Source organism: Sitophilus oryzae, unplaced genomic scaffold, assembly GCF_002938485.1.
Source record: "Sitophilus oryzae breed Bouriz unplaced genomic scaffold, Soryzae_2.0 scaffold_1188_pilon_pilon, whole genome shotgun sequence".
NCBI lineage: Eukaryota > Metazoa > Arthropoda > Insecta > Coleoptera > Curculionidae > Sitophilus > Sitophilus oryzae.
In genome coordinates, this window is record NW_022145824.1 from 798,451 (window position 1) to 811,822 (window position 13,372).

Genomic DNA, 13,372 nt, shown 5'->3' on the forward strand with positions numbered 1-13,372 from the left:
ACGTTTCAATTTAGCGCTATCTGTGTAGAAATTTCGAACTAGTCACCTGTCAACAACACCAATCAAAACTTCTGGTCAAAATAATTAACCATTTTTATTTGCATATTATAACACAATTAAAACATAAAAACATGTATTCCATTGTGGAAAGAAAGAGAAAAAAACGTTTGCTAGTAACATTTTTCTTCGGCCTCCTGTTGGGTATGGGTAGTGGCTGTTTTTACATTTATTTCTAAAACAAATCATCTCTGTAATGTGTATAATAAATAATTATAAAATCGCATAAGAAAAATATCTGTATTTGTACTCTATGTCTATGTCTTTTTTCTATTAATTATAGTACTATAAACTTGAAGAATGCTTAAATGCAAAAACTGCAGAACAAAATCCAAACAATAAAGTAAGGTTATCTTCTCATATAATGAGACATATCAGAGTATCAAATAAATTACGGAAACATTTCAGGCACAAAATAGGAACGAAATCTGTAAATCTGAGCCACATGTGTTTCTTAATAGTTTCGAAAAATTTGTGACACTAAGATCTTTATTGTTATAGCTTGTTTAGTAAAACCATATTTTGGTAAAATGTTTCGAAACAAAAAGCGATTTATGTTACGAAACATATGTATCAAAAATGTGATGAAATTGTTAGGTTAGGTTTTGTTTCGGAGATTTTGTTTCGATTTTGTGTCTAAAAATGCTCAGTAATTAAAATTTTAACATAAACTATTAATTACATATTGCTAAAATAATAATTATTGATCCAAATTTACATCATTGTTATTACCTATATTACAAACGTTTGGGTGGTTTATAATTCTAATATTTATTTTTTAAACGAACAGTATTGTAAGCAATGATTCAATTCTCACGGTTCTTCTTTCTGGTAGAAAAGAAGGAGTTGTGATGCGATTCAATTACTATGACTCTTTTTTATTTCTCGTTTGTTCAAATTTTATGGATCCCTGCTGGCCACGATTCAATTGAACAGACGGTATTGAAAAGGCGGGTTCTCATTAGTCGATTTTATTGATTATTATGATATTGAATATCATTGAATCTATATCATTGAAATAAAACAGATTAATGTGAACATTATTTCAACCATATTGTTCAATGTTTTCGCATTTCTAGAAAACTGGAAGCCATTTCTACTTTTGGTGGACCAATCGTATTGATTCAGTGAAATGAAAACTGAATAGTGCTTGCCCGTGAGAACAAGCTGGAACAAGCGTTCAGTCGCATCGAAGTGTTTTTCGGTGTGTGTTTTTGTTGAAATAAGTAAATCAAAATGTCGTTTAAATGGAGGGATTTCCATGTTGCAAAATTTCTGGAGTTATATCAGGCAGAGGAATGTTTATGGAACTTCAAATGTGAAAATTATATAAATATAACGCTACGGGAAAAAGTTATGAAAATATTCGTGTTGGAATGGACATAGAAACTTTAACTTTAACCGATGTTAAAAACAAAATCAAAAGTAAAATTAAATGTTCACACATCATACGAACGTCAGCACGCACGAACACTAGATTGAATGTTCAATATTCTTAAATCATGTGAACGAATTTTCCATTTATTTCTATGTTCAATGGTATAGATTCATTGATATTGATCAATAAAATCGACTAATGGGAACCCGCCTTAAGCAATGAAACAGTCTTCACTACTCTTTGAACAAACGAGTCGTAGAGTCGCATTGTGATCCGATTCAATTCTTACGACTCGTTCGTTAACATTTAATATTATATAAATAATCATTTGTAATGTAAAAAATAATTTTGAATACTCGTTCAAATGAACGTCTCGTTCGTTCTTTGCCCACCTCTAATTGGAACTATATTTATTTCCTAATATAAATTGCAAATTATTAATTTATATTATCAACCCATAGTTTCCAATTGACTATTACCTCAGGCTAGAGGGAATTCCATAAAGTAACAATGCTACCCGGGCTCCTCTGACCCAGCCCGACCCTGTATCCGCCACTTCTTTTGAAGCACCGACTCAGACACAATTTTGTTTATTAAAATATGTTTTATTAAAACTTATCACTATCTTAAATAGTAACGAGATAATTAATTTTATCCTTGGCTCACCGTGTACATTTTATATTCAGTGCTCATGCTTAAGATTTTTTATAATACTTATTTACTTAATTGCATAGTTGTGGTCGTAGTACGCAAGCTAAATTAGTATGTCGTACTGTTACGTAAATAAAATAAATAAGAGTAATAATTATCACAAATCTTAAATTGTTAAGCAAATGCATCGAATAAATTTTCTGCTAGTCTCAGTTCGGTAGTAGAATGGCTTGCGTCGATTTGAATAAGGCTGTGCGGGACGCACTGTCGCTACCTAACGACGCGCTATTTAATTGTACGTTAAATAAGTCTAAAAATGACGATGGTCTTTTAACATTAAACGTTAAAAACGATACCAAACAAAAAGAATATTTAGTTGTTCCGGCCATGGACAGGATAGATAAAGGTCATGGTCAGACCATCGCCAACGATTTAATTATAGCTCCATTATTCGGCTTCCAGCACACCAACAAACAGAAGTACGCAGCGTTTGATACAGGGAAGTTAGAAAATTGCATTGTAATTGAGAAAAATAATCTTGGACATCTCGAAATAATCCTGAAATCTTTGGCGGAATTTCAAGCTTCATATTTGACTACTAAAAAGGAAGAACAACCGAATGCCAGTTTTGATGTGGAAACCCTATTTAATAAGGTAACAGCTCGTTTTAAAGATTACGACAAAGAAGCAATAGAAAACACTAAAATCCGCTTTCAAGCAGACATAAATAAATTCTTTGAAAGTAAATTATTTGTCAGAAGTGTAGTGTGTCCTTTAGGAAAAAATATATGGGTCAATCTAAAGATTAAGAAAAGTATTATTTTATATAATTCGAAAGAAAAATACGTGCCTCCAGTCTATGATGCTTTAATGTCCATCTTTACATTTAGCGATGAAAATTTTCGCCAAAAACATTTCACTAAGTTAGTTAAAACATATTTTGACTCACTTGTTTACTATTTAGAACAGAAAAATACAGAAACTTTTAATATTACTAGAGAATACAAAGAAACTACAGTAAGAGTTTTCCTTCCAATCATCAAATTCCAGATAATTATTGACTCACTAGCAACTGAAGAACTCATTTCAAATGCATTGAATTTTCTAAAATATCCCTTAATCAATCAAGAAGATATCTACGAGATCGTACAAAATAAATTAAACTCTTCTGATTATGACCTTCTAGATTATAAGATGATAAACTTGAATTCTAAAAGCGGACATCTGGGACAGTATTTTAATCTTGATATTCAAATCAATTACCAGGGTAGAGTAACTGAGTTGCACCTTTTTGCTAAGGTCATAATTCCGCTCACAGATTTTATGAAGGAAATAGCTAAAAACGGGCCTTCGGAAAAAGAAGACTTCTTCTATACTACGTTGATACCGTTGTATGAAGAACACGGGCTAGAAAAATTGCTGGACTTTGCTCCGAAATGTTATATAAGCAGACTTAATTGGATGTTAGTATTAGATAATTTGGTTAAGGACCGGTTTGTTACCTTCGAACTTAACAAAAACCTGGATGTTGATGGTTTAAAGTGCGTCGTGGCTAAGTTGGCTAAACTTGCTGCCGCTAGTTTAGTTGTAGAAGAAAATTTGTCAAGAATTAAAGGTCGACCAGTTAGGATGAATGAGATTTTCGGAAAATTTGAAGAATCGATTTTTGTATACGAAGACGGACATATCATGCAGAAGCTATGCGATAATACCAGGAATGGTTTAAATTATTTTATAAAAATATTGCCAGAAATAACGGAACACCTTGGAGTATCCTACGAAGAAAAATGCGAGAAATTTGATAAATTATTTATGTCACTTTTCCCAAAAATTCTCACCTCTGATACCTTCAGAAACTCAATTGTCCATGGCGACATGCATTTGGGGAATATGCTATTTAAAAAGGAACAGGACGGTTCTGTCTCCAACGCTATATTAGTTGATTTCCAGATCTTACGTTATCTACCGCCAGCATTCGAAATGTTAATTTTCCTTTACGCGAACTCTTCTAGAGAGACAAAACTGAAGCATATCAATCAGCTGATTGAAGGATACTATGACGACGTCGCCAGGTATTTAAATGATTTTGGGCATGACCCAGAAAAAGTATATCCAAGAGAACATTTTTATGACAGCATAAAACATGTACGTCCCGCCTGTCTATCGCTTGCTTTTATCTATACTTACATGTTGAAAGCCGACACAGAGATAAGAGAAGAAATGCTTCTAAACCAGGAGAAATTTAATCACTATATCGAAAACAACTACAAGGATTATGTTGATCTGGTATGGTCAAATGAGTATTACAGGGAATGTGTAATAAATAGCCTTAAAGATATGACAGATTATATTGTAGAAAACAATCTGGAGCCGTAGAAACTTGCTGCTTTGTTTCTATTTTTCTTAATATGTCCTTTATTTACCAAACTGTGATTTTATGTTTAAGATGTAAATAATAGTTTGTAAATTTTTGTTCCTGATACTTTAATAATATATAGTGATATTTGAATATTGTTTTATTAAAATAGCCAGTAGATTATACAGGGTTGTTCACCACATACGACACGGAGTATTGTAGCTAAACGATTAGATTTTTACAAATTGTACGTTCTGGGTTCGTTGAAGGACTATTAGAGCTACGATTTAAAAATGATTTTACAAGATACAGAGTGTCCCAAATAAGTAACTGTATTTTTTTTAAAATGGAATACCCTCTATATTATTCTATTTTTAGATTCTACGATTGATAAATAGAGATACATTTGATTAGGGTTTATCACACTTGAATACTCGCCTCCGATTGAAATAGAGGTACATTTAATTAAGGTTTATCACACTTAAACCTTAACCTTTTTGAAATGTTTTGAATTTTATCAAATTGCAATAAAACTTGTAAGGCTTTATTTCTCCAAGGGTATCAAAGATTTGAATACTAAATATTTACTGAAGTTTATTTATTGATCAGATATTGTGTCTAAAAATTTATATTAAATAAATACTAGATTTAAACGGCAATAACTTGTTTAATTTAAATGGAATACCCTGTATATTTTACAAGAATCAGATGCACTATTTAATTGTCTAATTGTCTATTAAATTGTATTATTCGATTCTTTACCTATCTCTTCAAATATTTGTAGAAAATGCATTTTCTTTTTTTAGACTTCATTTATCACTATACCCATGGAATATTGACATTTTAGATTATTTTTAAAGATGTAACAAAATTTCAAAGAGTACCAGGTACTAATATTGTCGATATAGTTCGTCTATTTCATTAAAAAATTTAAAAAAAACTGTTTAAATATTGTTTGTTAAAAAGGACCAATTAATATGACCCCAGTATTCAAACTACATTAATTGACTCTTTACGTTTATTAATAATGATTGCTCCAAACACACTGAAAAACTGAATTTTGTATGTGTATTAGACAGTCTTGTAAAAAGTAACACCTTATAAATTTTATTCCATTTTTTGACGAATGCTTATTTATAACAACAGAGACGTTAATTTTCATAACTTATTATTATATTGAGTCAAATCCGCATTTATTTAGAATAATTTATTAATTGAAACAATTAAGTAATTTAACTAATTTTTGGGTGGAAATAATGGTGGTATATTTAATTGGTATACTCTTTTATAAAGATTTAAATAGTTTTCTTTTTGTAAACAAATGGGCTCGCAATATTATTATTTTAACCACCTGTACTTTTTGTATACATGTTGCTTTAAAAAAATCTAAAATGTCAATATTCCATGGGCATATAAATGAGGTTTAAATTATAAGAAAATGCATTTTCGAAAACTTGAAGGATAGAATTTTTTAGAATTTAGAATGAGTGGGAGGGTTGTTAATCACTGCGACCTTACAGATCCATTGTGTCCCCCTTTCTTGAGTCATAACTCATCATACAGTCCCAGGGCTTTGACAAAAGCCAGTATCTGGGACGGTTTTATAGAGGGTAGTTCTCCATCTCCAATATCAGTCGTACCAAAATTCATGGCACGAATGGTTGTCGTCTCGGCGCACTCAGTGATGAGGTGTACTGGTGTTTCCCCATCTTCCCCACAGAATCTGCATTCGCCGTTTCTTCTTAGTTTCAATCTACTGAGCTGTTCATTGAGGAGACAGTGTCCTGTTAAAAACGCCGTGACAATCCGAAGATTGTTCTTACTTAAACCCAGGAAGATCTGTGATTTTTCTTGATCATAAGCCCTCAGAAACTTATTCGAGTGTCTTAGACCGTTGCAAGATTTCCATTCCAGGTTGCGGATGGAATCTTCTAAGTTCTTGAGTTCTGCCTTGAGTTGGTTACCACTTGGAAAGCAGAACGGTTCTGGTCTAGTTAGTGGAATGTTCGCTCCTTTCCTAGCTAGATTATTTGCTTTTTTATTGCCTTCTATCCCTTGGTGAGCAGGCACCCAGAGTAGGAGGACTTTGTTTTCTTTGCCTAATTTATTCAGCTTCTCTATGCATTCTTTGACCAATTTCGAATTGATTGATACTGAGTTGATCGCTTTTAACGCTGCTTGACTATCAGACCAGATGGCTATTTCTTGTTTCCGATAGTTCCTATCTAAGATAAGTTGTACGCATCTTCGATAGCGTAGATTATAGCCTGTAGGATACTAGGGTAAGTGCCCATTGGTTCGGAGTATTTAGCTCTCGGCCCAAACACTCCGATCCCTGTTCCCGTATTGGTTTTGGAAGCATCAGTATACCAAGTTATGGTCTTTTAACTGCTGGGCAAGCGTTTCGCTCTTCCAATCCTTTTTATTGATCAATACTACATTGAGATGTTTCTCAAAGTTGTACGTTCTGGCATATCGTCCACTGGGAGTTGCAGGAGTGGTATTTCCTTTATGAGGGTGTTCCAAGCCCCTGATCTGACAATTCTCCCAGTACTAATTCCGTTAGTGACCATTCTAATCATTGTCGCATTGGCATATCTACCAATGACAATGTGCAGTGGTGTTAGATCTAGAATGACCTCCATTGCTGCTGTTGGACAGGTTCTCAACTTGAAGGATAGGTAAAGATTGACACAATACAATTTGATAGAAATTAAATTGTACATCTGATTCAGGTAAAATATACAGGGTGTTCCTTTTAAATTAAACAAATTATTGCCGTTTAAAACTAGTAGTTAATTAATATAAATTTTTGTACGCTCTGTATAAGGTAGTATAATTTTTATTATTGCAATACAATATCTGATCAATAAATAATAATAATAGTAGCTCCCGTATATAGCGTTTAACGCCTTGCAATACTGCAATTTGATAAAATTCAAAACATTTCAAAAACGGTAAGGTTTAAGTGTGATAAACCTTAATCAAATTTACCTTTATTTCAATCGTAGAATCTAAAATAAAATAATATACAGGGTGTTCCATTTAAAGAAATACAACTATAATATTTTTTACTTATTTGGGACACTCTGTATCTTGTAAAATCATTTTTAAATGATAGTTCTAATAGTTCTTCAACGAACCCAAAACTTACATTTTATAAAAATCTAACCGTTTAGCTACAATACTCCGTGTTGTATGTGGTGGACAACCCTGTAAATACCATACGATCAAAAAAAAAATGACAATTGATGATAATTTTGGCGAGGCCAAGCCTTAGGCGTCATTTCTTTAGCCCGTATTCCTCTTTACTTTTTAATGGCTGTATTCTAATTTACTGCCAGACCTTAAGAAGATTGTAATTTTTGTAAATTGGGCTGGCATTCTTGACAATAAAATTTTAGGTTCTGTATTGATCTGTATTGAACTCTACACTCTACTATACCATTTTTGTGCATCCAGATTTGACACTTAATAGAATAAACAAAAAATAACTTGCTGACATATAAAGTGTCAATTGAATTTCCAAGGCATGCAAACTTGATCTTCGGCGAATTTTGAAAAAAAAATTATTATTTAATAATATTAATTAATCATCATTATCAGAAAATAATAGCAGAATTATTATTAAGTATTTATTTTAGCTTTACTTTATTTTTACTTTTATCTAATTCTGTGACATTCGAGATTTTTAACTGATACGAAAATATCATTATCTTTTAATATTGCCAAGTAGATTGGGATATCTATTCTAAGTCAGCGTGATTGTGCTAAAATTCTTGAACCCATTCTTGAACCCAAAACTTCATTTCTCTGAGAATATAACTGAGGATACAGATTACAAATATAAATAATAATATTTCTATAACATCAATTTGCAATAATTTTCTTATAATGACTTCAAAATTATTTAATAATGCATATAAATAAATAGATGCACAACACGATAATTCCGATTTATATCAGATAAACATTGTCGTTATTTTAAAATACTCTCTGTCACAGTGATACACATACTTTTTATCATTTTCGATAAGATTATATCCACTAAATGATGCTTAATAATATAAAACCACTAAAACCTGGCTATTTTGTAATAGAGTGTAAACAGATGTTTAGTAGTAATAATATCCAGTCCATTAAAAAATAATTATAATGGACAATCTTAAATTGCAAAATTCCATTTGTAGTGCTATATCTGTACCAAGTGAAACGCAACTAAATGCTACCATAGAACAGTGTGAAGAAAATAGAAACTTTTGGAGTATAAATATAAAGTGTAAAGATGTGAAGAAACAATATATTGGATTAAAATTAGCAATATCTGGTAAAGTACAAGATAAATGGATTCCAGATTCAGCAGATAATTCTACCTTACCATCCTTATTTCATTTCCAATACACAAACGACGAAAAGTATGTAGTGTTTGAAAGGAAGGTTTCAAATATATCAAAACCAACTCTCAAAGACAATCTGGAAGTAATTCTGGAATGTATTGGGAATTATCAAGCTCGTTTAATATCCAGACAAAAAGAACCAGTCGAAAAAGCTGATAGTGAGCTTAAAGAACTCTTGGAGAATGTTTTGTCGTTAAATTTATTTGAAGACATTGATAAAGAAAGAGTTGAAAGTGCTATAAAGTATTTGGAAGGAGACGTGTCTCCGTTCTTAGAACCTGAATTACTTGTTGGAAGTTTAGGATGTCCATTAAACCAATCTATGCTTAAGGTGCAGAACGCAAATTTCGATTCTTCTATTCCGGAATATGTACCTCTTGTGTATGATGCCTTAATGTACATTTTTGTTTTAACCGATGAAGTATTTCGCAGGGAACATTTTAAGGATTTAATGGAGGTATATTTTAATTCCCTATCTAACTCTCTTAAAATCTTGGGTACGGATGCTTTGTCTAAAATAACGAGACAGTACAAAGAGACTACTTTGAGATTTTTACTTCCAATAGTAAAGTTTCGCCTATTAATCGAATTCAAATTACCAGAAGATGTCCGAGTAAATATTTTAAGATTTCTTAAATATCCATTATTAAACCAAGAAGATGTCTATGAGATAATTGCAAACAACACCAAATCAAAAGACTACGAACTAATAAGCTACTCTATGAAGAGTTTGGATGAGAGAAACGGACATCTAGGAGAATATTATCATTTAAATGTTTCGATTAACCGTTTCGGAGAAGAGGAACATTTCCATTTTTTTGCAAAAGTGATTATACCACCAGCTGAACAGTTGAATAACCTGGTAAAAAGTGGTTTGGCACAGAAGGAGGACTTTTTCTATGGTACTTTATTACCTTTGTATCAAGAATACGGGTTAGAAAAGTTAGCGGATTTTTCACCAAAATGTTATTTGAGTAAAAGTAACTGGTTATTAGTGCTCACTGACTTACTGAAAGATGAATTCGTTGCATATAAGCCCAACGCCAATTTAGATTATCCTGATGTAAAGGCTGTGATGTCGGAATATGCTAAGTTTATTGCAGCTACATTAATTTTGGAAGAAAAACTATCTATCAAAGAAGGAAAGCCTGTTCGAATGGATGAGCTTTATCCAGGAATGTTTGTAGAAATGATCATGGTGTACATCGATAACGAATCGGTGAAGAAATCCATTCAACAAAGTAAAAGTGCTTTGCATTATATAATAGAGTTATGCCCTCATATAACTGAAACATCTGGATTAACTCAAGAAGAAATTTTCGCTGGAACCGACAAAATATTTATGTCTCTTTATAAAAAGATATCCAATCATCCAGAATCGTTTCGATGTACCCTAACTCATGGAGATATGTATATAGGAAATGCACTTTTGAATCATAACAATGAAAGAAACACGCCTAGAGCAGTTCTCGTTGATTTTCAACTTATGCGTTATATGCCTCCGGTTTACGATTTATTATTTTTCACGTTTTTATGCATGCCAAGAAATACAAGACTGCAATACTTGCCCCAGCTTATCGATGAGTTTTATCAAGATATCGCAAAATATATTCAAGATTTTGGGTATGACGTTGAAAAGATTTTTCCACGGGATTCTTTTGATGAGAGTATAAAGTATTACCGGTCTGCAGCCTTATCAGCAGCTCTAAGTTACGCATTTATGATTAAAATTAATCCAAAGACAAGAGAAAGCATATTTCAAGATAAAGAGAAAATGGAATATTACTTTGGTGTTAATAAGAGAGCTTTTGTAGATTTAGGATGGGAGGATGATATTTATAAAGAGACCATGACAGGTTTTGTTAGCGATATAATAGATTTAATCAAAAAGGAGGATCTGTAGTAAGAATTTGAATAATGTATTTTATTTATGTATTCAAATTTTATAATGATAATAACTTATTGTAAAATAAACATATGCTATTTATTGTGTTTTGTCGTTTATTATTTTTATTAATTTATCAAGTACAAAATAATATTAATCAGCGTGGCGCACCTCATTCGCCTCGGCAAAATACCGTCAGATTGGCTTAAATCAAAATTCGTAACCCTGCCAAAGAAACCCAACGCCTCACAATGTGATGACTATCGGATGATAAGTCTTATGTCCCATGTCCTCAAAACCTTTCTTAGAATCATTCACACGCGAATCTACAAGAAGTGCGAAAATCAGATGGACAACACCCAGTTTCGCTTCAGAAACGGAACGCGTGAAGCACTCTTCTCCCTAAATGTAATGACACAGAGGTGTAGAGATATGAATGTGAATGTATTTGCATGCTTCATCGACTATCGTAAGGCGTTCGACTGTGTTAATCATCAGAAGATGATCGAAATTCTAAGAACAACCGGAGTTGAGGAACAAGACCTACGTTTCATATCAGAACTTTATTGGCATCAAACGATGGTAGTTAAGATGAAGCAGTCAACATCGGAAGATATACAAATCAGACGGGGTGTTCGGCAGGGTTGCGTCATGTCTCCGCTTCTGTTTAACCTATACTCGGAGACTATATTTAGAGAAGCACTGGATCGAATCCAGGGTGGAATCAAGTTCAATGGAATCCCAATAAACAATATCAGATATGCCGATGATACGGTTATAATAGTCAACGATATACTAGAACTGCAAAGCATTGTAAGTCTGCATCTGTAATACTCAAGTATACAAACAGAAAAAGAAATTGTAAAAAATACCCTAATACTTTGTATTGCCTCTCCTGGCTGCTATAACTGCCTGTGGACGTCCGTTTATACTGTCATTGAGGCTGCATATATCATATTGCGTTATGCTTTCCCATTCTTTTTTAAGAACTAAGCGAAGTTCATTTAATGAAACTGGAACCGCTTTGCGACCCTCCTGCCAAGCATTTCCCAAACGTCGGACATCATGGGAAGTTCATAGTTCAAAATAATCACCAAAGCGGCCTTGTCATATTGAAAAATAACTTCAAAAAGAAATTATAATTGAAAAAAATGCAAATTATTGGTAGCCAGTTCATTTCGCTCTTAAAAATTAACCACGGCATGTATTGACATGGTCCAAAAAACGAAATGCTCAGGACATAGTTCTAACCGTAAAATTATATTTTAGGAAAATTTACACACGAAATTATTGCACAGGGTGTGTTATAATTAGGGTAAAAAAACAACCCCTCGATTAACCCTGTGTAATATGCCAAACACTAAAGTTTATAAAAAACTGAATTTACGACTTAAAGTTGATATAATGAGGTATATACAGCTTGATAAAAAAATTATGAAAAGAGGGCTAAAAATAACAAAAATATAACACTCGCGTTTTAAGATTAAGTTATTTAAGTTATTAAGATCGGCAAAAAAAAGTTTTTTTAATTTCACTCAAAATGAGTTGTTTGGGTCATAAATTATGACCTAAATACAAAATATTTTCATGGTGTGTCTGTCTGTATGTCCGTCTGTAGCACGATAACACAAAAACCGCTAAACCGATTTTAACCAAATTTGGCACAAAAATACTGTGGTACCCGAGAATCTGAACATTAGTTTTTGGTGGGGTGGGGGGTTGGTAAGGGGGTATGGGAGGGGGTTAAAAATTAAAAAAAATCGTAACTCCAAAGTTACAGTAGCTAGCGAAATGCGGTTTTCAATTTAAGATTAGGAATAATATTTGCAACAAAATTTGTAATAACATCAAAATCAGCCAAAGTCGCAGTTTTTGAGATATTCCGTGTTTCCGAAGTCCGTTTTTGAGAAAATCCGTGTGGAGAACTCCAAACTCCCATCGGACGCGACCCCACGTGGTGAAATAACCGCGGACCAAAATTGGAAAAATTCCTTTACTTTGAAACTAAAAGAACTGCCTACCAACTTTTTATTAACATATTTTTGTATGGCTGACTGTAAAAAAATTCTAGAAATCAAAACTTTGAATAAAATGGCTTGTTCAAAATTACATATTATTTCTAGCAGCTGTAAATCCAAAGTTTCAAGTTCAAAACAATTAATTTATTTATATTTGCCTATTAGTTTAACCACTGGCAATTATGCCACATTACACTGATAGCGAGGCAGTCGTCCTTGGACCCCATAAACAAATAAATACAATTTTAGTTTTATTTATTACGTATCAGCCGGGCGGGCAATTTGTTTAAGCGTCATCATAAAGAGCCGAATTGATTGTTACGAATAATTTAAATTTTCTAATTTGATTTATTTAAATGAGACAATTGATATGCTGCTGATCGATTAGATGACAGAGCAGAATTTGAATTATAATTTTGTTTATTTGCTTCCGAATTTTGTTAATCATAATTCTAACTATTTTTCTACATTAGGAACTTCAACGTCATTCAAATTCTCTTGAATGATATTTCTTTCTCTCCGATATTTCGCCAAATGAATCAGAAATTTAGAAAAACAATATTTTTTGTAAACATTGCACTGAAGCGGTGGTGTTTTTTTACAAGCGACAAAAATGTAGTAAATACTAGA

The 13,372-nt window shown here is 32.5% G+C and overlaps 3 protein-coding genes across 4 annotated transcripts in view; all 3 read left to right on the top strand.

Moving 5' to 3' along the window:
- LOC115891600 (adenylate cyclase type 8-like) overlaps positions 1-13,372 on the top strand; it is a 286,870-nt gene that overhangs the window by 227,139 nt on the left and 46,359 nt on the right. The gene's annotated exons all lie outside the window — the stretch shown is intronic.
- On the top strand, positions 2,189-4,597 carry LOC115891606. The gene has a single exon (XM_030912117.1). It carries the CDS (start codon positions 2,312-2,314, stop codon positions 4,460-4,462), a length of 2,151 nt encoding a protein of 716 aa, XP_030767977.1. The 5' UTR covers positions 2,189-2,311; the 3' UTR covers positions 4,463-4,597.
- On the top strand, positions 8,517-10,831 carry LOC115891607. The gene has a single exon (XM_030912118.1). The coding sequence runs from the start codon at positions 8,598-8,600 to the stop codon at positions 10,740-10,742; it is 2,145 nt and encodes a 714-aa protein (XP_030767978.1). The 5' UTR covers positions 8,517-8,597; the 3' UTR covers positions 10,743-10,831.